The sequence below is a fragment of the Pantherophis guttatus genome, chromosome 2 (genome assembly GCF_059756535.1).
Source record: "Pantherophis guttatus breed Tessera chromosome 2, ASM5975653v1, whole genome shotgun sequence".
In the NCBI taxonomy this organism is placed as follows: Eukaryota; Metazoa; Chordata; class Lepidosauria; order Squamata; family Colubridae; genus Pantherophis; species Pantherophis guttatus.
In genome coordinates this window covers 169,281,156-169,303,087 of record NC_142064.1, presented here as the reverse complement: position 1 = coordinate 169,303,087, position 21,932 = coordinate 169,281,156, and the positions used below count along the sequence as shown (strand labels likewise).

At 38.8% G+C, this 21,932-nt stretch overlaps 1 protein-coding gene across 1 annotated transcript; it reads left to right on the top strand.

Annotated features, from left to right (window-relative positions):
• Window positions 1–732: 732 nt before the first annotated feature.
• Window positions 733–20,423, top strand: TEKT3 (tektin 3). Its single transcript, XM_034408303.3, has 8 exons — window positions 733–869; window positions 5,107–5,714; window positions 7,132–7,215; window positions 10,702–10,772; window positions 12,693–12,836; window positions 14,603–14,825; window positions 16,312–16,466; window positions 20,038–20,423. Exons 2-8 carry the CDS (start codon window positions 5,136–5,138, stop codon window positions 20,252–20,254), a joined length of 1,473 nt encoding a protein of 490 aa, XP_034264194.1. The 5' UTR covers window positions 733–869; window positions 5,107–5,135; the 3' UTR covers window positions 20,255–20,423.
• Window positions 20,424–21,932: the final 1,509 nt, after the last annotated feature.

The window sequence follows — 21,932 nt, the reverse complement described above, 5'->3', positions numbered from 1 at the left end:
ATCTCTCCCCCCAAACTTTATATATGATTTTAAAAAAATGAATCATTAGTTCTATGGAAGAATTTTATTTTCAAATGATGCTTCAGCTCAAGTTATCCATGGCAATCACAATGATTGTGGTGTTCAAATAAGGATATTTTATATTTGTTATATAAAATATACTTATTTGTTCCCTATGACTATCAAGTGTTGTACCTTATGATTCTTGACAAATGTATCTTTTCTTTTACAGTATGTACACTGAGAGTGTATGCACCAAGACAAATTCCTTGTATGTCCAATCACACTTGGTCAATAAAGAATTCTATTCTATTCTATTCCATATATTTTTTATGCCTTTTCCTCCTAAATTTCGTCTGCTTGCTCGGTTATCCTGCAAAGATTTTTTTTTTTTACCTGCAGCACTACTTTCCTGTTATGGTTCTATGCAGCTAGAGATTCGCTGGCATTTTTACTCCATTAGCTGTGAATTTTACATCCCATGGAAGGATGGGCACTGCTGCACACTTCCTGCCCCCACATGTGTGCAGTTAATAGCTCATGCTGAGTAATGATCTTTTCAGAACTTTTTTCCCCCTCCCCTGCCAGTTTTTCTTCCTCCTCCCTTCCTCCTTTACCAGAAAGGGAATAGAGTTACTAAGCAGCAAGTGAGTCCTTAACAACCTCGCTCCTCCCCCACCCACCTTTCCTTCCACTCTCCTTTTAACCAATGGCACGGACCTGGAAGGATGTATGTCACAATGTGAGAGGGCGGGATAGAAGCCTTGTGTGGGAGGGAAGAACAGTAGAGACACTGGCCACTGTATGAGCAGCAATCTGTGGATCCAGGAGGTTTTTTCCATCCCTTCCTTAGCACCATATGCAGTTAGGTGAGTAGCAGCCACTCTGGCTTCTCTGAAGGCCTCTCTTGGCACCAGGGAGGCAGCATCTCTCAAGGAATACCCAGCAATCATAGTACATACTAATCTTCTAGGCAGATTGTCTTATTTGTCTGTCCTTCAAGAGTGAATAAACAGATAGAAAAGACAGGCACAGGGCAAGTTGCCCTCTTCCTACTCATGGATTCATAGGAAATGAGTCTTTGGATTGGTCCATGGAAAGTGAAACCATAGGGGCAAGTTAAGCAAGAGAATACCCTTCTGCTCCTCTCCTTGCCTACCTCCTGAAATTAATCCACTGCACAAAGCTAAAAGAAGATATCTAATAAAGATGTAAAAAAAAAAAAAGTACTGTAAGATCCCCTGGGATGTGAAAGAGGAAGAGGAGAAAGCAGAAATGGGGGAAAGTTATAGGGAAAACAGAATTCAAATAATAACAATATATTAATAATATCCTAAAATGTTTACATATTATGTAAATTTTACTTAACATTTATTCACATTGATCTGAAAGTTAATGCATAAATGTGGGTTTGAAAGATCAAGGAAAGTTCACCCCATTTGTGGGTGGAAAATGATGCCATAAAATGGATAACACTTTGCTCTCTACAATATTCTGCTCCCAAATCCTTTCTATAAACTTCATTTTATGAAATGGGGTATAATAATTTATTCATAATACCAATGGGAGAAGGAAAACAGACTTCTAAATATCATACCTCAACAGAAATATATACCTGTTAATTATCTTGTCTTAATTTGTAATTATGGGACCCAAATGCCCCAGGCAGGCTTCAGTTCTAGCAACTGTTCTGGAATGTTTATTTAACAGAACTTTTGTCATCTGACCCAGTGGGAATAAATCAATGCCTCTGAATTTAAAAGGCAGTTAGATTTACCAAGCTGAAAGAAGATAATTGAATGCCTTATTATAGAGGCTTTTTTTTTCTCAGCCATTTGCTGTAGTTTGTAATAAAAAGCTATTGGACATTTTATAAAATAACCCAAGTCTGATTGCTGTATAAAATTATGCATTATTTAAACATCATTTGTTCATGGATGTTGAAGATAAGAAAGGATACTATGGTAGTAGTAGTGGTAATAGTAGTAGTGGTAGTAATAGCAATATGGCTATCATTGTTTAGATTTCCTGAACTTATTCCATTTCCTGAAATAACAAATAATTATAAGCACAGTGTGAGAAACAGTATGAGATAACACACAATATAGGTCTGAATGAAAACAATATCTGCTGTGATCTCCACATGGCATCAGGAAGGGCATCTGGCCAGTAAACACTCAGCTCCATCCAGTCGCCCTGACTCTACCCTGAATTGAGGAATTACAGATTTATAAAAAGGCCTGAGTGAACATTTTTGCAGATGAGTGCAGGTTAGAGTTTGTTTAGCAGAGCAGTGGGAAAGACTTTTTATCCTCTGCTCCAAACTCAGCTTTTCTTGTGTAACTTTCTATGTATTTCATTCAAGAACATGGCTTCTAAACAAGTTTGGCAGCACAAACTGTCACATGACACACACGTTTAGGCTGTGCAGAGGCTTCTGAACATGCTTGCTAGAATTTGCTTCAAAAGCTTCTTTGACAGACTTTTTGTTTGTTTGTTTGTTTGATTCTTTGGGGGTTAATATTATTGATAATACTATAAAGCAGGGGTGAAGTGCTCCCGGTTTGGACCGGATCGCCCAATCCGGTAGCGATGGCGGCGGGTGGTTCGGAGAACCGGTAACAAAAATCCCTGCCCCCCACCCCATGCCCAGCTGAGCCACGTGATCATCAGAGGCTTTTTTTTTTTTTACTTTTAAAAGCATTTTTTGTACAACCGGCCGAAAAGATGCTTTTAAAAGTAAAAAAACCAAGCCTCTGATGAGCGTGCGTCTCAGCTGGGATCGTCAGAGGCTTTTAAAAGCATTTTTTTAATGCAATCTCTTTGGCCGAAGAGGTTGTACAAAAAATGCTTTTAACAGTAAAAAAAAAAAAAAAAAGTTGACCACGCCCACTCAGTCACATTAACACCCCCCCCCCAAGTCATGCCCACAGAACTGGTAGTAACAAATTTTACATTTCACCACTGCTATAAAGTCCCTGCATTTTCCTTGACAAGATTTTGGAACTGGTTTCCCATTGCCTCCTTCCTAGGGCTGAGGGAGAGTGATTGACCCATGGTCACCCACTACTGTACACCAACTGGTTGACAAGCACCTTAGGTCTGGGTATATTAAGAGTAGGGTCCCCCCCCTCAAGTTCCTATGTTCAGATAGGCTTATTTTCAGCTGAAAATATCACATTGGTTATCAAGTAAAGGTCCTGATATTCCATACCCATTTACACAAAAACAGAAACATCACATCTATATTTATTCCTCTCCTTTTCTATTCTTCCTTTCTTTATCTTGAATAAAGTTGGTAGAAGGAAGGAGAAAGTCCCCCTTTTCCACCAAGGACCTGCTTTTCATGATGTTGGTTAATCAGGCTATTGGAAATCAACAAATTTGACCAGAGTTGTTGAGAGAGAGGGAAAATTCATTCTTCCTCTCTCACACCCCCACTCTATACACAAATAAATCCTGCTGAAGATGCATGATTTCTTGCTAGTGTTTATGACAAAGCAGCAGTGAAGCTCAGCAACAGGTTGGGGAAAAAAAAAACAAGGAATGCTCCCTATCTTAATGTCTTAATTCTAGAGGATAAATACACTGGTGCCCACTGAGTCCAATGGAAAAGTGGTGAATTTGGGTATTGTTAAAAAGGAGGCATTGTATTTCAAAGACATTCAGAAGATCATTAATTAAATATCAATTACTGTAGTGCTATTGCAATAAAGGCAAATGTGTGTTAGAATGGCAGTAAAGAAAACCTAACATGGAACATAAGGGGGTTAATAAGTCCCATCAAGCCTCTGTTAGCATGTAATGCCTACTTTTAGCTGCCATCTTTATTGCCTGTCTAATAAATCAAATGGTTTGGTTTTGCTTCACTTCTGTTCTTGCAGCCGCAATAAAGTTTCCTCAGCTCAGGAGAATCTTCTGTATTTGTTACTGAACTATGTATTATGTACCAGCCAGGTATTTACATTAGATGGCCAGAAATATTAGGTTTCCAGCAGACAATAAGCCTAACTGAAAAGGGCAGTGGACTGACTAAGCTTGTGGTTATTTGAACCAACAATCTTCCTTATGACTGTTGTTTCCAAGATAAGTTTTCAGTACTATTTCAAATGTGTTACTACTCTGATTCTAAAAAGACACTGTCAAAGAACTGACCTTGGATGATCTCTTATGGCTACACGCCACTGACATTCAGATATTCAATCGTAGGATGAAAGAAAATATTTGCTTTACCTACCTTAGTCAATGATGCAATTGAACATATTATGCTTTCTTTAATTTTTTATTGAATAATTCTTTATTTATTTGTCTGACAGTGTTTTAGGAGTGCGATCAACTTAGTTAGATCAGGATTATGGTTCCCAACGCTACTTAGTAAATTTCATAGTTAAACCCTGGATTTGAACTTGAATTTCTCACATTAAATCTAATATTCAATCCATTTCTTCTCAGAAATGCTAAACTAGTAGACATAAAACTGGCACTGAGTCTGGGACAATTGCTTGTGCCTTCCTGTCCCATAATCAGTAAAGTCACACATCCATTAAAACATTTTTTTTAATACAAATTCTGAATTTGTCTAAAAATGAAGGTTCGGTATGAAATTGGCACATGGTTATACAGCCATAAAGATTTTTATAGAGTTAGACTTTTCAATGACTCATCTGAAAGAACAGCAAATGAGTTGAGACATTAATTAAGAGAATCATAATGAATTACTTATGATGGGATATTCCTATAGGGAAAGTTAGTTTAGAGGGGGGTTTTTTTGTTGTTGTTGTTACAGCATTCTACTACTATTGTATCTGCTACTTATTAGTAGGCCAATATTATAAAAACATGAGAGATCTGAAGTGCAACATTTCCTATTTATGATATAAAATGCTATATATCTTAATGCCCGATTTTTAGATTTGTCTGTAACAGAAATCTAAGCTTAACAATAATACCTTTAAAGAACAAATCATTGCTTAACCTTTTCATGATATTCAAGGATCAATTGCATGTGGTGAGTGGCCTTTGCCAACTAGGTTTTGAGTTTATTGTGTTTGTTATTTAAGTGGGACTTTCTTGCATGCATTTCTATGCTTTCTTTTGTTGGTGCAGGACACGTGACTGGATAGATTGTTGTCAAAATGGAGCTCGTAGGCTCTACCTTGACAGCTACATATGCCCATCCAAGACCAACACCATCAAATTTTCTGCCAGCTATCAGCACCATGGCATCAAGTTATAAGAATCGATTCCCTCATTATTCTTTAACCCACAGCCTGAGCCTTCCTTGGAGACCTAGCACCTACTATAAAGTTGCTGCAATCACTCCGACTTTAGCACCATTTTCCAAGAGTTCTCTGGGGGTCACCCCAAGCAGCATGCTCCCTTTTGTGTCCAACAGAACAGCACTCTTTAATAGGTACTCTCCTGACGATTGGTACAGATCAAATCTGACCAACTACAAGGAGTCAGAAGCATCACGGCATAATGCTGAGAACATGAGAGTGGATACTACCCGGATGATCCAGGATAAAGAGCAACAGACAAGGAAAACCCAAACAGAAACAACCAAAAATATAGGAGAGCGAGTCAATGATATTGTATTTTGGAAAACAGAGCTGAACCATGAAATAGATGGAATGATTGGAGAGACAAATGCTCTTACAGAGATGAAGAAGCGCCTGGAAAGAGGATTGATAGAAACTGAAGGGCCCCTTCAGGTAAACCGATCAATTCCATTGATAACACATTTGATATTTCAGTGACATTACCTGCTGTGGTTCAGCTGTTTAAATGCCCTCTTAGGTTCCAGTAAAATTATTTTAGATTACTTGGCAACAATCCAGATATCTTATGTATCTCTCCTAATAATTTCCGCTTAGTTTTGTTGATACTAACAGTCCAGGAGGAATCAAGTCAATGATGTTTTTACTCATTTTTTTACTTCAGTTTGAGGAAAAAAATCAATATCGGTGAATTTTTCTTTTTCTTTTGGCAGATCAATCAACTGCTGAATTCAGATAAATCTTCATGCATTTTGCCATGTAGAAAATTTAGCAAGCAATAATGTTATACTACTCCATAAAAAGCAACTAGAATTAATAGGTTAAGCCAAGGGTGGGCAAATGTGGCTCATTTACAACCTGTGGACTTCAACTCCCAGAATTCCTGAGCCAGCATTTGCCCACCCCTGGGGTAAGCAAATGGTAGGTTAAGCTATTTCTGATTTAAAAAGAACTATTTTTTCCTCTATATTTGATAAGCAGGTGAATACAAACTGAAACTTGCAATGCAGAAATAATTATCTCTAGATCATTATTCCTCCCTTCTGTATTTTATTTTTATCCCTTTTATTTTCTCCCTACATCACACATTCCAAGATTACTAAATTGTGACCCTTCCTTCCTTCCTCTCTCCCTCTCTCCATCTTTTCTGTATTATGTATGTATGTATGCATAAAATATTAAATATTTAAATAAGTGAATAAATTAAAATATATTTCAAATTTTTATCTCACTCCTGTTGTTCATTTGAACAACCCTAAATCAATGTTTGAGTGATTTTGTGTGAAATGGTCAAATAAAAATTTTAACTTCTAAAGGAAAGAACTTGGAAAAAACACATTAGACCAGGAATGTCAAACTCAAGGCCTACAGGCCAGATCAGGCCTGTGGGGTGCTTAGATCTGGCCCGCGGGGCCAACCTGGAAACAGCAAAGGACCAGCCTGCTGTGCCTCTGCCAGTGAAAACGGAGCTCATTTCACTGGCAGAGTTACAGGAGGCCGTCACAGCTGAAAATGGAGCTCAGAAGCCCGTTTTTGCTGGCAGAGCGCTTGGGCCACCAAAGGCGCCCCCGATGCAAGTGACACCACACTGGCCGTGCCCAATCCTGGCCACGCCCACCCCAGCCCTCTGAGGTCAAACACAACCCTGATGCGGTCCTCAATGAAATCGAGTTTGACATCCCTGCATTAGATAGATAGGGAAGTCATACTTGTCACTGAAAGGACATATAGGTTTCATAGAACAATACCTTTTTCAATATGCAACATACTTTACAATCCTGGAACAGTTTTAACAGGTTTTTAAAAAATATTTCAACATAGGGATACACAATAACTTTTTTTCCCTTGTTAGGTAGCCCAGGAATGCCTCCTTCACCGAGAGAAGAGAATGGGCATTGATCTTGTTCATGATGATGTGGAAAAACAATTGCTGACAGTAAGCTCATTTAACACCTGAAAAAGGAAAATGTGTTTGTTTGTATCCTGCCTTACTATTTTTTTAAATAATTCAAGATAATGAACATATCCAACATATCTTCCACCTCGTATTTTCCCCATAACAACAACTCTGTGAGGTAGATCGAGCAGAGAGAGAGTGAATGGCCCAAATGCACCATTGTATGCTTGTCTTTTAGAGTTTAAGCCTGAATGGGTTTTTTTTATTCATTTGGAGTGTAACTTTGCCCAAATTGCTTGTCTTCAGATATTTTAGACTACAAATCTCACCTCTCTTGTACTGTCTGGCAGTTGTGGGAACTCTTTTGCAGCATATGAGATTACTCACATCATTCCTTCCTTAACTACTCAGAGTTATCTTCAGATCAGTTCACAATTAGGGTTGGTTCACATATGGTATGTAGGCTTGGGCAATTATGAAAGTAAATAAGTAAATATAGATGTAAATAATGACAGCTTATTAAAGGAAAACAATGCAAGAGATGCTTTGTGATACCACATATTCCTGTTTTAAGTATACAATTTAGTAGAGGAAAGCAATTGGTTTAAGAATCATTTCTTGATAAAAATTCATAGAAATACTGTGCTTGGAATACTTACTATTCTTTACACTATTTAATAAATTCTTTCTTCTGGTCTTTCAGTAGTTTCTGGATATTATAGAAGTCAGGAAATGTCCCAGCAAACATTTCACTTGTCTCATCACTATCTTGGATTTGCTTCTTGGCTCAGTCTTCCTTTGTACATCCTGCCTCTTGGCCTTTCCTTATTTGTGCTTCCCCTTCTCAAGTGTTTACTTCTTCAGCAGCTTCATTCTCCCACTATCAAGGTTCCTTATTATGTGAACTGTCAGCTAGTGGCTATAAATCTTGATGCTCCTCACACTCTTGACCTTTCCATTTTTGAAAATTATTAAAGTTGGACTGATAGAATTTGAACTTCCATGTATAAGCTTCCGTTGGTTCTGGTCTTGTTAGATAATACTGAACCCAGACTCTAGGTCACAAACTTCTCCATGAAATGCTGACCCCTTGTCACTCATTAAGAGCTGTAATCTGTGTAAAATTTGTGCCACTCCAAAACACAATACTTGTTTGTTAATACCATCAATTTACTGCCTAAAACTATTTAGAGCAGGGGTGTCAAACTCAAAGCCCAGGAGCCAGATCCAGCCCACGAGGTGCTTAGATCAGGTCTGCAGGGCCACCCTGGAAACAGCAAAGGACTGGCTCATGGTGCCTCTGCCAGTGAAAATGGAGCTCGGGAGGGCTGCGAGCTCCGTTTTCACTGGCAGAGGGTTGAAGGAGGCCAGCACAGCTGAAAATGGCAGCCCTCCCGAGCACTGTTTTCACTGGCTGAGGGTTACAGGAGGCCAGCAGGAGCCCGTTTTCTCTGGCAGAGTGCTCAAGCCACCACAAGCACTCCTGACATGAGTGATGTCGAGCTGGCCATGCCCACCCTGGCCACACCCAGTCCAGGCCCCTGAGGTCAAACACAACCCTGATGTGGCCCTCATTGAAATTGAGTTTGACACCCCTGATCTAGAGAATGCTTTTATCCAAAAGAAAGTCACATTTTTAATGGGAGAGAGGGGCTTGAAAAAATTAAGTCCTTGATAATTGTGTGTTCCTTGCTATTGACTGGACCAAAGGCAACTGGATATCAACATTGTAGTGAAATGTTTCAAAAAATTAAACCAAAACAAAATGATATTTGGTCAGTGGGGATATGTGACTGACAAGTGGATGTAAGAAAGAAGAGTTTGTGGGGCCGGAGTCTACCTTATAGTGTATGGGTCAGAAATTCCACAGTCTATTTTACACGATCATCTTGTCTAAGAGCCTCTGGCTTATTTAAATTTAGAAACATTTTCGCTTAAATAAAATCAGTTGCAGGAACACCTTTAAAGAGAAAAACAGAGACATTTTTCTGTCTAAGGTGCTTGAAATTCTTTTTCTTTCTTCAAATATGCTCAAAGGATTTGCTTTCTTTGTTCAGTCTTTTGTCTTTTCACCTAAATCACTAAAAACCAAGAAGGTTTGCCATTTATATTTGGATTCTCTGGTTAGTTATTCCAGACAAATGAAAACAATATTCATAACTGACCATTTTTACAAAGTGTAAGCAAGAAAAGAATTGGAACAGGACAAATTCCAAAGTGCAAAGTAGACTTTTAGGTGGAACGTTCCTAACACTACAAATCAGAAGACACTGCCCAGTTATTTTATTTTTCATTATTTTTCCTTCCTATCAATTTTCTATGGTAAGCAAAAATAATGGAAGTGGTGAGAAAATGTGGGAAGGCTACAAAGAAGGCCGGTCGCATTTGATCTTGCTATAAGTGTGGTAAGAAGGATACACAATCAAACCCTCACCTGTTTCTTTTCCTAAGGCGGTAAAAATAAGGAGAAATTCAATTTCAATTTCCTAAATAGGCATTATATTCAGCTGGCTTTTAGATATTTAATATTGCAATTTTTTTTGTACAAACAATAGAAGGCCTAATGTTATCTGCATGAGGAACTAGTTGTGCCTCTTGAAAAGAATTCCAAAATTCCCTTAGTTAAATATCATATGTATGTGTATGTGTGTGTGTGTGTATATACATATACACATACATATATATATATACATATACATATACATGCATACACATACACTCCAAACATATAGAACTTCGAAACAGATCTTTTGAGAATCTTAACAGAAAAAAAAATGGTACTAATGGAGAAAACAACGCCATACAGGCTCTCAAATGCCTCCAGAATAAATATTCAAATATTCAAATCTTTATACAATGGGATAAGATTTAGGACCAAACTGGATGTCTTAAATGTGTTAGAATATGTTTTTAAAAGCATAAATTCCCCCCAAATTGGTGTCTTAAGTCTGACAGTGGGAAAACATATCTACTTGGCATCTTACAGAAACCAAACCAGCTCTCAGGGCTTTAAAGTAGCTCAGACAGGGCACCAAAACTATGAGTAGATGAGCATACTACCTTTAGCAGTAAGGCTACAGAAACAGAATGTTGCAAATCTGAAACTATTTCCCTTCTCCCCTGCCTTTCCTTCCTAAGAAGGATCTCTTTTGAGATGCTTTCTCCACCTCCATCCCTCCATTGGACTCAGATTTTATTTATCCAACCATTGTCTAGGCTGAAGCTCTTCCTCCTGTCTGTTAAGATTATTCTCACAATGCTTTACAGAAGCTCTTGAAACAAGGTTAAAATCTCAATCCCACCAAGTCCAGTAACATCCAAAGTCATGTCATTTGCAAGCCCCTAGGAATAGTTATCCCGAGTCTGAAAGAAAAAGTCTATCCTGGATGACTAGAGATGTATCTTTCACTTTGAACAAATGGCAAAGAGGACAAATAGGGATGTTTTTCAAAATTTATAAATCTGAACATTTTTACTAATCTCTAGAAATATATGACAGGGTTTTTGTTTTTCTAACTTGACCAGGAAGTTGATGTAATCCATTCATGTCAAGAGAGAATGAGAAGACACTTGGATAAGGCAATGGCCCAGCTTGCGTAAGAAAATATTTAATCTCAACTTTCTTTAAAGGGCCTTAGAAATAAATTCTGATGTGACCACCTGATCAATTTTCTCCATAGCACACTTGAGGGTGAGAATCATTTCCTATATACCGATAGCCTTCTTCTCTAGCAAGATCAGAAATGTCCAGGAGTCATGAAACTGGATTCTAAACATATAGTATTGGTAAAAGACACAGAGGTAAACGTTGGAGGATTTGAAAGGCACTTTAGATCTCAAGGACCAATAGCAATGCCTAACAGATTAGCAAGTGCCAATCTTGTTGATGTAATAAAGTCAAGATAAAAGAAAGGCAATCCCTTTTGAACTTTATTCAGACTAAGGGCTCATGGCTATTTATAACGCCTCTTCCTCTTCTCCATGGAAATGATTTTCACCATTTGGGAAAATTTTTAGTTGTCTGCAGTGAAGTTCATTTTTAGTTGTCTGCAGTGAAGTTCTATCCAGACAATCAACCTGCTCCCCAAAAACTGAGAAGACAATGTGAACAAGGCTCACCTTCAACTTTCCCATCTTCTTATTCACACCTATCTAGCAATGAACAGAGAAAGCTGAAGAAGAGGGCTTGATTTGCTTTTATATGAATAATAAGCAAAAGCCTCTGAATCAGGGGTGGGTTCTACTTACCTTTACTACTGGTTCGCATCGCGCCCACACACGCTCTTCTGCGCATGCACAGATCATCTATGATGATCACCTATGATGATCACCTATGATGATCACCTATGATGATGTCCGAGTCAGTGGGCAGAGCCTCCTGCCAGTTTTACTACCAGTTCTTGCGAACCAGTCCGAACTGGGGGGCAACCCACCACTGCTCTGAATGATATGAATCTGTGATAAAATTGGGTTCCTGACTGCCCAGAAATTTCTGCTAATGTTCACTTAGATGTGAGTAGAATGCACTGAGATCTCCCCCAAAATGGGAAAGTCAGAGATGTGATGAGGATGGGAATTGAGAGAGGATCCTAGTAAAGCACTCAACCAACCACCACACTTGCTTTTAAATAACTATGCATGGTTCATAGTATAAATATGAAATTTGTGCAAAAGAAATCCAGCATAAAAAAACTCTAGCACTTAGAGTAGAATATATGTGCATTATGTATCCAACGAAAAGGGCCAGTGAGACTGGGCAAAAATTGACCAGTTCTGTTGGGTCCAGTAATTGTCCTGGAGGAAAGGGGAAAACAACTGTCTCTTTTAAAACAGGCAACACTACACCCTACTCACAGTAATTCATACCTTAGCTACAGTATCTCTGAGTTGGATTACTGTAATGTCCTATATGTGGAACTGTCCTTGACGAACATTCAGCCACTGCAACTGATCCAGAATGCAGCAACATGGGTGGTTTGAAACATTTCACATTATACTCCTGTGAGCTGCACTGGATTTCAGCTTTCCAGTGAAATTCAAGGTGCTTATTGTCACTTATGAAACTCTACATGGAGGGCTAGGCTTTTTGTAGGCCCACCTATCTCCATTTGTCTCTGCATGCCCTAGCAAAATCCACAGGATGGGCCTGCTCCTTTGTATTAGGCTTCCTAGGCAGTGCCATCTCCTGGGACCTAGGAGTCATTCCTTCTCTGTCACAGTGTCTGCCCTATGGAACATCCCCCTGGAGATCCAGATAGCTCTGACCCTGTTGATCTTTCCATTGTGCTCAGTTGTTCTCCCATGTTTTTGGATGAGCACTATTGGTTGGTTTTGTGTACTTCTAGCCTTTGGAATATAATGATTTTTAGACTATGCGCATGTGCATGTGTATGTTCTGGTTTTGTTTTAATTCTCAGTTTGCCACTGTTAGGAGATAAAGGAGTTTAAGGAGGCTAATGATTTTCTTTGTAAAAGTTATAATCCTAATTTACTTTCTGACCTTCATTTCACCACAGAGCTGATAGGTCAGCCCAGCACGAGTTGGAGAAAGATTTGAGTGACAAGCAATCAGCTCACCGAATTGATGACAAATGTCACCATCTCAGGAACACATCTGATGGCATCGGCTATTTTCGAGGTGTAGAGCGGTTTGATGCTACGTAAGTGTTGAATGGAGACTACCACTTTCATTTCTAAGGGAACCAGTGACAGTGGTTAAATGTTGGACATGAACCACAGAAATTCAGACTTGCCATTCAATGGATGACTCTGAGTTATTCAGTCTCTTTTAGCTATTTCACAGGGTTGTTGTCAAAATCAAATGAGGGGAGATTCCTCTGTACACCGCCTTCAGTGACATGCATACCTTTTTGTTTATTACAGAAACCTGAGGGCTGTTTCCTTGAATAGGTGTACAGAATTCAGTTCTGTTTTAGCTGATGATACAGCTGATGCAAAGTTGAAGTGTCTGATTTTATAGATGAGTCTCTTGTCTATATAAGTCTACAATACAAAGCTCCCTTTATACAAACCCCAGGGATATAAAGGAGCATAAACATCATTTATTCAGAAATTTAGAACTCATTTGCATGTGATTGCTCATCCTTTGATGATTTCATAGTTAATGCCTCTTATCTGATGGTATTACTTTTCTCTCCAGAGCCAAATAGTGTGTCTGAGGTGACATTAGTTCCTCACCTGATGCTTTATTCAGTAGAAATGCATTAGGAGCACAATGTGGCTGGGGAACACTAACTTTCAAGCTTGATCTCATCTGGCAGGCCAGCTCATTTGGTCCACAGGATCGTCCTGCTCCTCCATTCCTTCTTTAGCACTTCCATCTCTTATTTAGCACTTCCAATTGTCCTGCCCTTTACCCATTTGACTAAAAGCTAGAGAGATTCCAGGGTCTCATGCTTTCTTTGCTCAGCAAAAGCACAAAACATCTCTTCCCATGCCCTTCATCATGCCTGTTCTCCATCAGGAAAAACACCTGCTGATCAATCCAAGACAACATGGGGATAGTGGCTTCCTGATTTATTCTGTATCGAGTAGCTCTCCTCCATGCATAAGAAAAAAAAATGGACTTTCAACTTTTCTTTCTTAAAAAATGGATTTCTCGGAAATGTATCAATTCAACCTAGCTTGCCTAGACTGAAGGAAGACTAACTTCAGCCTTTGTAACAAAGGCTATTGCCTTCCTTTGCTCTAATTGTGGCAAAGCTTTTTACAAGCTATAATGATAGACAAGCTGGTGCCTTTTTTATGATTTCTACTAAAAAGGTCTGTGAAAATGCTGGCTGAATTAGTGGGAGTTAAATTACAAAATACTGGGAAGGGGACCCAACAACATTGGCACCAGAACCAGAAGCACCCTCCACCTATTCCATTTATAAAATCAGATTGTGCTCACAAAATGGACCAGAAAAATTCCCCTCCGGTCAGAAAGTTGGAACAATAAAATGGAACAATCCACTATAAAATGTTTCTTCATGCTCATTTAGGAAATATCCAGAATACTAAACAGTATGTAAGACAATGATTACTGAATTATACCTCCCCTTCCATTTTTAAAAAGCAATACACGTGGTGAACAAATTAATGTTTGCGGAGGAAGCTAGATTTTGGCAGGCTTGAATATACAACACCAGCATTTCTGACTGCAGTTACACTTAAATTTCTTGCATTCACATCTCTCCTCCTCCTTCACTCCTCCCCTCCCCTCCCACTTCCTCTTTTTTCTCACTTAGGAGAAAAATAGTTAAGACATGCTTAAAAATGGGATGTCCAAACACCACAGATGGAATTGTTAAACAGCTGAAATGTTGCAAACATAACTGGTACACCTTTGTATCCAGAATTAGCTTTAAGGAAGAGCCACACATACTATTTACAACTCGCTTCTTTGTCTCTTCTACTTTCCCAGGATTTCAGTGCCAGAATCCTGGGCCAAATTTACTGATGATAACATTCTGCGCTCCCAGAGTGAGCGGGCTGCCTCTTCCAAGCTCAGGGATGATATTGAAACTTTGCTTGTGGTGACTGCCAATGAGATGTGGAACCAATTTAACCGAGCAAATGTTGCCTTTACCAACCGCATCTCTGAAACAGCTGATGCCAAAAATAAGATTCAGACCCATCTGGCTAAGGTGAGATCTGCAATAGTGGCAAGTATCTGTAGCTCGGGTGTAGGATGAGGGTGAAGGTTCGTTCTCCAAACTTGTGAGTTGGTTTCCGAACGTTTTGTTACCAGGTTAGGTAACATCTTGAGTGGACTTTAGGGAATCCCCTAAACTTTGTTGAAGATGTTACCTAGCCTGGTAACAAAACATTCAGAAACCAACCCACAAGCTCCGAGAACAAACTTCACCTCATAAGGTGAAATCAATTTCCCAAAACCAATTGGGAGGGAGCCAAATTCATTTAATGACTATATGATTCACTTAACAAATGCAATGACTTGCTTAACAACTGTGGCAAAAAGATGGTAAAATGAAACACAACTCACTTAACATCTGCCTTGCTTAGCAATAGAAATGTTGGGCTCAATTGTGGTCATACATCAAGGACTACCTGTACATTAGTAACTGCATTTTCAGTAATTTTCACATTTCAGAATTTCAGAGGTGCACCATGGCTTTCCTAAACAGCCTTCCCTTTTTAAAAATATAATTTTATTAAACTCTACAATCACAAGTTAACACTTTAATCACCACTGGCAGCTCCCTGCAGAGAAAGTTTGCAAAGAGGGGCTGCTGCAGCTGATAGAGCTGACTGTTGTTTTCATTTTTTTTCTGAGTGAACAATCTGGAATCGCATTCTTTTTCCCACATTTATTAGGGCATAGTGAAGGAGGAAAAAGTCACTAGAGATTTGAGTTAGCCTATGCCCTAAAGAAAGATTCCCTCTTTCTCACAATATGATAGAGGAGAGTAAACTAGAATCTCTCTGGAGACTTTACTGGATTGTCAACAATTTCCACAGGCCACATGTTTCCCTTGTACAACTGTTCTTTGCAATTGTGAGGGCATTCTTGCATATTTAACACACTGTTAATTCTCTCTCTTTTGTGATTTCTAAGAGGCAAAGGACAAGGGTTCTTTTTTTCCCTGCTTCCCCAGGCCCCTTTCATAAATACAAAATCTCTCATCAAAATTATGGTTGTTCAAGCTTGGATCTAGTCTAACTTCTAGTAACTTCAGAGAACAGCATAAGGGGATGTAACTTTCTCCTACTTGCAATGGCTACTCTCTCCCCATTCACTGTAGAAGAGCCACTTGATGAAAGGTTTTTGTTGGGGTAGCCCTCATGAAATATTAGATTCTCCTTGAAATTAGACTTGGACCCACAGATGCATAGCCAAAAGCATGACCACCTAGTTTTTTTCCAGAAAGGATAGGGATTCTATGTATTCAATCATTTCCCTGGGGTTTTTTTGGCTTTAAAAATTAACAATCTAGTGGCAAAAAATGGTGAGAATTGATTGATTTAATGCAGCAGTCACTAGCTGGATTCATGTTGTCTTACAGAACTAAGATGAAGTTGGGGCTGGGGAACCAAAATAGTCCTTATTAAAGACAGATACCAATATCATATTGATTTTCTAACCCTTCCCCTTATTTTTCCAAATTGTAGACTCTTCAAGAAATCTTTGATACAGAGATGATCATAGAAGCGATTCGAAAGGCTATTCGGGAAAAAGGACCTTCTTTGAAAGTTGCCCAGACTCGCCTGGATGAGCGCACACGTCGACCTAATGTAGAACTTTGCCGAGACTATGCCCAGTTACGGTAAGGGAAATCAAGATCCTCTACCCTTGTTGTCTATAGGAAGGAAAAAAGGAAGGGAGGGAGGGAAGGGAAGGGAAGGAAAGGAAAGGAAGAAGGAAAAGGAAAAGGAAAAGGAAAAGGAAAGGGGGAAGGGAAGGAAAGGGAAGGAAAGTGAAGGAAAGGATAGGAAAGGAAAGGGTAAAGGAAAAGGAAAAGGAAAAGGAAAGGAGGAAGGGAAGGGAAGGGAAGGGAAAGGGAAAGGGAAAGGGAAAAGGAAAAGGAAAGGAGGAAGGGAAGGGAAGTGAAGGAAAGGAAAGGAAAAAGGAAAAGGAAAAGGAAAGGAGGAAGGGAAGGAAAGGAAAGGAAAGAAAGGAAAGGAAAGGAAAGGAAAGGAAAGGAAAGGAAAGGAAAGGAAAGGAAAGGAAAGGAGGAAGGGAAGGGAAGGGAAGGGAAGGAAAAGAAAGGAAAAGGAAAAGAAAAAGGGAAAGGGAAAGGGAAAGGGAAAGGGGGAAGGGACGGGAAGGGAAGGGAAGGGAAGGGAAGGATTAGGTAAATAAAAAGTGTTTATAAACAGCAAAGCTGGCAGACCTTTGGGAAAGAGTCTTAATCAGGCCATGCTACTGTATATATATATGTATGTAACTTAACTATATTATCTGATCAAGAGCTACTCTCCAGATTTATCCCACATTATTTGCTACTTGATCCCTTTCACTGAAGTTCAACAGGCATGAAGCCTAGAGCTTTCTTCACGCAAAGCATGTACAGTACCACAGCGATTCAATTCTTTTCCTGTATCACATTCTCATTCTTCTCTGTTTTCCATGCACAAGCTTGCATACTTAGAGACTGCTCAGGGGCACATTTTGATGAAGTACACTAATCAACCAGTCACAGAACAATAAATTCTTAGGGCCAGAAGGGGTTGAATACATTTTTTTTTCTTTGTTCTGGAGCATAACGTTCTGGAGGAATGTCCCTGTAAAAAATCCAGAATCCTCTGAAATACAGAATCCCATGCTCTATTGTGGCTTCAGATCCTTTGAATACCCCTCAGTATAATTTTAAGGTATCTCCAGGACTTACCAAATCAGCCACACATCTTCTGGATTGTTGGTTTCCTGGTGTAAAAAAGAAGCCTACCAATGGCACCTGTAATATTTAATGCATATTTTTTGCAGAACAACCTCCTCCAAACTGTTCTCTGTACTAAATGTACAGTACTCTGTACTGTAGTCCCATACATCTTAAGGACAGAAAGGGAAGGCTACTACTAAACCTGACCAAGCTAAACATTATACTAGTTTGGAGGAAAGAGCCAGTGGAACAAATACGGGGATGGTGGCCAATTTGGGACCCCAAATTCAACTGGGTCTTCAATCCTTAAAAAAAAATCCCTCGTCGTCAACTGCAGAGCCAGCGTACACTCATAGAGAAAGCACAGCATAGTTTCTTGGCAAGATTTTGGAAGTAAGTTTCCATTGCCTTCCTGTTAGGATACAGTGACAGAGGCTGGCTCACAGCCATCCAGTTGGCTTTGTGATCAAAGTGGGACTAGAACTCACAGTCTCCAGGTTTCTAGTCTGATGCCTTAATTGCTACACCAAACTGGTTCTTAGGGCAACCACTGGATGAAAGCAAAGAGGTAGGGAAATCTAACTCTTTGCTGCCATTTTGTTGCTGGTTGGGTTGATGCAGCCCAGATTTGATGCTGAGGCAAGCTGCTAATACTACTCTGCCAATAGGCATCAGAATTGACTTTCTTCCCTGACAGCAATTTGGACACCCTAAAAAAGTCTCCTCCCTTGAACATAGCCACCCTGAAATCTAACATTGCAATAAGGAGGATGGCGGGGGGGGGAGACTCGGGTGACAGGCTTGACCTGGAGCCTATGAGAACTTTCCTTTCATCCCTTGTAACCACCTAAGAAAAGCAGTCCCCAACCTTTTGAGCACCAAGGACCAGTTCTGTGGAGAAAGCTTTTTCTGCAGACCAGAAGGGCTATGGTTTTGTATGCTGTCTGCATCCCGTGAATGGGGCTTCGCTTGTTTGCGTGGCCCAGATGCTGGCATGCCATGGACCAGTGTTGGTCCACGGGTTGGGGGTTGTGGACCCCTGACGTAGGAAACTGAATAAAGAGGAGTTGGGACAGTATTGCTTAGCCCTTTCCATGTCTGTTTTTAATAACTTTTTCTAATTTGCACATATAGTTAGCCTTTTAGTTTCATGTACAATACTAATTCAGTCCATTCAATTAGCAGGCAGTGATAGTTTGATTTTCTATTTAAGAGCTAATTTTCTTATTCTAATTTCACAATTAAATTTTGCACAATATGAACCAGATACAAACTCTGAACCAAAATAGAGATATGCTCAGAGTTTGATCTTAGTCACAATTCATGAGCTACTAGTATCCATAATATCTAAGTATAATCGACTTAGTCTGACTCTTAACTGTTCTTCAAAGGCCAAAACCTAATAGTTAGCTTACTCTGCATTTCTGACTGAATAGAATTTGTGAATGAACTATCAATCAGTTATAGACCGGTTGGCTCTCTTCAGGAGCGATGGTAAAGAAAGTCCTTCCTCGTGCACACACTTCCTCTGAACTCCCGGGGTCAGCTACAATGGGCAACAGGAAACAGGACTAAGCACACTGCTTGTTTAACATTTCATGGAGATTCTAGTTTTCTTTTTCAGTTTGGATTTCACTAGCTAGAAATCTAGTTTCACCTTAGAGTGCCTTTTGAAAGCATCTGTTCTGCTTTTTCTTCATCCTTCAGATATTCAGAGTGAAGAGTTCGTTTTGCCCAGTCACTTGAATTGACATGAAAGAGAAAAAAAAAAGACATGTGAGAACACTAGTATGCAAACAGGAAACCACAATTTTCCATTCTTTTTTCATTTTCCCCCTAAGTAGTGCTGCTTTGTCACACTGACGCTTTCTCAGACAATTTTGTTTCATTGATTTTAAGGGGAAAAAAGAATAACTCTTATGCAACTGAGTGCAATAAATGGTCAATTTATTGGGGAAGCTTCCTTGTGAAAAGTTAGCAGGCTGAGCAAAAGCATTATTGGGTTTTGTAGGATTTATTGCATAGCTGTTTACACAATAAATAACATTATATAAATACAAATATTTTGTACTTAATAATAACAATGATAAAGGCTTTTCAAAGCATTTTTTGTAAAAGTTTGCAGCTTTCCCTAACATGGAGATTTCTGTATGCAGCTTTCTTTAATTTACAATGTAGAGAAAGTGAACTCCTTGAGAAAATGTCACTTACTGCAAACTTTTTGAAATTTAATGCATGTACCCCAATTCAGTATTTTTGAAATTCTTTGAAATATAACTTCCATTAATATTTTTTTAACAGAATGCATCATTTGGTATGTGACTTTCAAAAGCATGCTTCTATTTCCAATGCACCTCGTTTTATCTATTTATTTATTTCTCATATTTCTAAACCACCTCTCTCCTTCAGCAGATATACTAATCTTTTGTGTAAATTTTTGACAAGAAAAGGAGTTGAAAAGCCTAAAGCATGAAAATAATGTATTAATACCCTTCCCTGCTTTCTTCCCACTTAGCCTTGTGAATGAAGTATATGAAATTGATGATACAATCCAGGGACTGCAACAGAGGCTGAGAGATGCTGAAGATATTCTCCAGACACTGCTTCACACCAAAGCCAATCTGGAACATGACCTTGCTGTCAAAGCCAATTCACTTTTCATTGACCAGGAGAAATGCATGGGGATGAGGAAGACTTTCCCTAACACACTGAGGCTGGTGGGATACACATAGGTGGGTGCTGACTTCAAAGAAATTTGGGAACTATGGACTTGACTTAGTAATAAAGTGTGTCTAGGGGAGGTTTGCTTTGTTGCACTTTTATGAAGTTTTTATTTCTGAAGACATGATTATATTTTCATATATTAAAAGTTTCTCTGCATAGGAATACAGCTATTTCCTACATGGTGTGTCTAGTGTATTTTCTTCTCTTCTAGGTGGATATTCTCCTTTAGTGCACAACATTTGCTGTAGACATCTCAGTGGCACACAGTCCAATTTTAATGATATTGACCATAATTCAGCAGCTCAGATGTACTTACCACTTATAATTGAATATGGAATAATGATGTCATATGTTCTGGCTGAATAGAAAGAACTTTATGCAAACAGAAGGGGAAAGACAGCATACTGTGTTTCTTTCTGGTGAAAGTGGAATTTAATTGTTTTAAATCCCCTATCCATCAGTTTAAGAGATAGATTGCCTGAAGAAGGCAGACTAAAATCAGTTCTCTATCTTCTCCATTCAAGTAAATGACTTCTTCTGATCCTGGTTATGCATCTTCAATCCTGACTCAGCTTTTAGAGCAATAATTTATTCTTACTAACTCAGCATATAGTTGTAAACATTTCAAAATGGGAATTCTTCCATTCCACTTTTATAACTCGGTGGAAAAAGGAATAACGCAGAGGAAACCCAAGTAACTAACAGTCATTGTGTGCCTTTTTTGGAATGTGGGAGCTTCAATATGGATTATTGAATATTCTTGAAAAAGAAACTTCTCAATTTTTCCTTTTCAAAGTTATTAGGCCTTTCCTTGCACCAATTATTGTTTGTCTTTCCTTTGAGGCAGTGGTTTGGCTCTAAGGTAAATTTAATAAACTATCAATTGGATTCCTCATAGGACATTTTTATTCTGGATTTAATATGTTGGTTTAATTAATAAAGCAAATCCTTCAGTCCTGTATAGAAGAAACATTTTCTATAAAAGCTTGCAAACACAGTTTTTGGAGAAGTCGGCTACAGTTACTGTGGTAGATTTGGACAGATAAATTGGAAATTCAGAGGCATCCACTTATAAAATACCTCTCTGTAATTAAAAATCTGTATAATCATTACCCACAAATCTCCATGATCCCAAATTGGTGTATAATTACCATATCATTCCACATTACATATCTGAAGAATGGAGCACAGATAACAAACAATGGGATATTTCTTTGCCACCTCACCTCCCAATTCCTCTTTTCTTGATATTTAAATGGTTTTTAAGATGCACATTTCATGTTATTTCTGTACATCAAGGACAGTTCTCCTTATAATGATACAACAAAGCTTTACAAAAGAAAAAGTCTACTGACAAAAGTGACAGATCAAGGTTTCGTGAATAAATTCTGGATGCAGTAGACAACAGAATCTTTCTCCATCTTTTGATTATCTTTAACTTAAATCTAATTTAACCAACATTCAGTAAGAGTCAGTAGAAAGATCTTAATCTAAAATTTCCATGCCATAAAAGTCTTGCTCTGCAATAAACAATAGCAAGTAAACATGCAAAATAAATTTAAAAATCATCTAAAGCTGACTTTTCCACCTTTGTGGACCATTGGGGGGGGGAGCTTGCTTGCCACTTCCATGGCCCGGTTCCAAAAGGCTCAAAGTCCAGTAATGGGCCCCAGACTGGGGTTTGGG

Bases quoted from the DNA above. Each gene is read 5' to 3' on its own strand.
- TEKT3 (XM_034408303.3), top strand. From the start codon at position 5,136: ATGGAGCTCGTAGGCTCTACCTTGACAGCTACATATGCCCATCCAAGA. The intron at 5,715-7,131 runs GTAAACCGATCA...TTCCCTTGTTAG, and splicing joins AAACTGAAGGGCCCCTTCAG to GTAGCCCAGGAATGCCTCCT. The intron at 10,773-12,692 runs GTAAGAAAATAT...ATTTCACCACAG, and splicing joins AAGGCAATGGCCCAGCTTGC to AGCTGATAGGTCAGCCCAGC.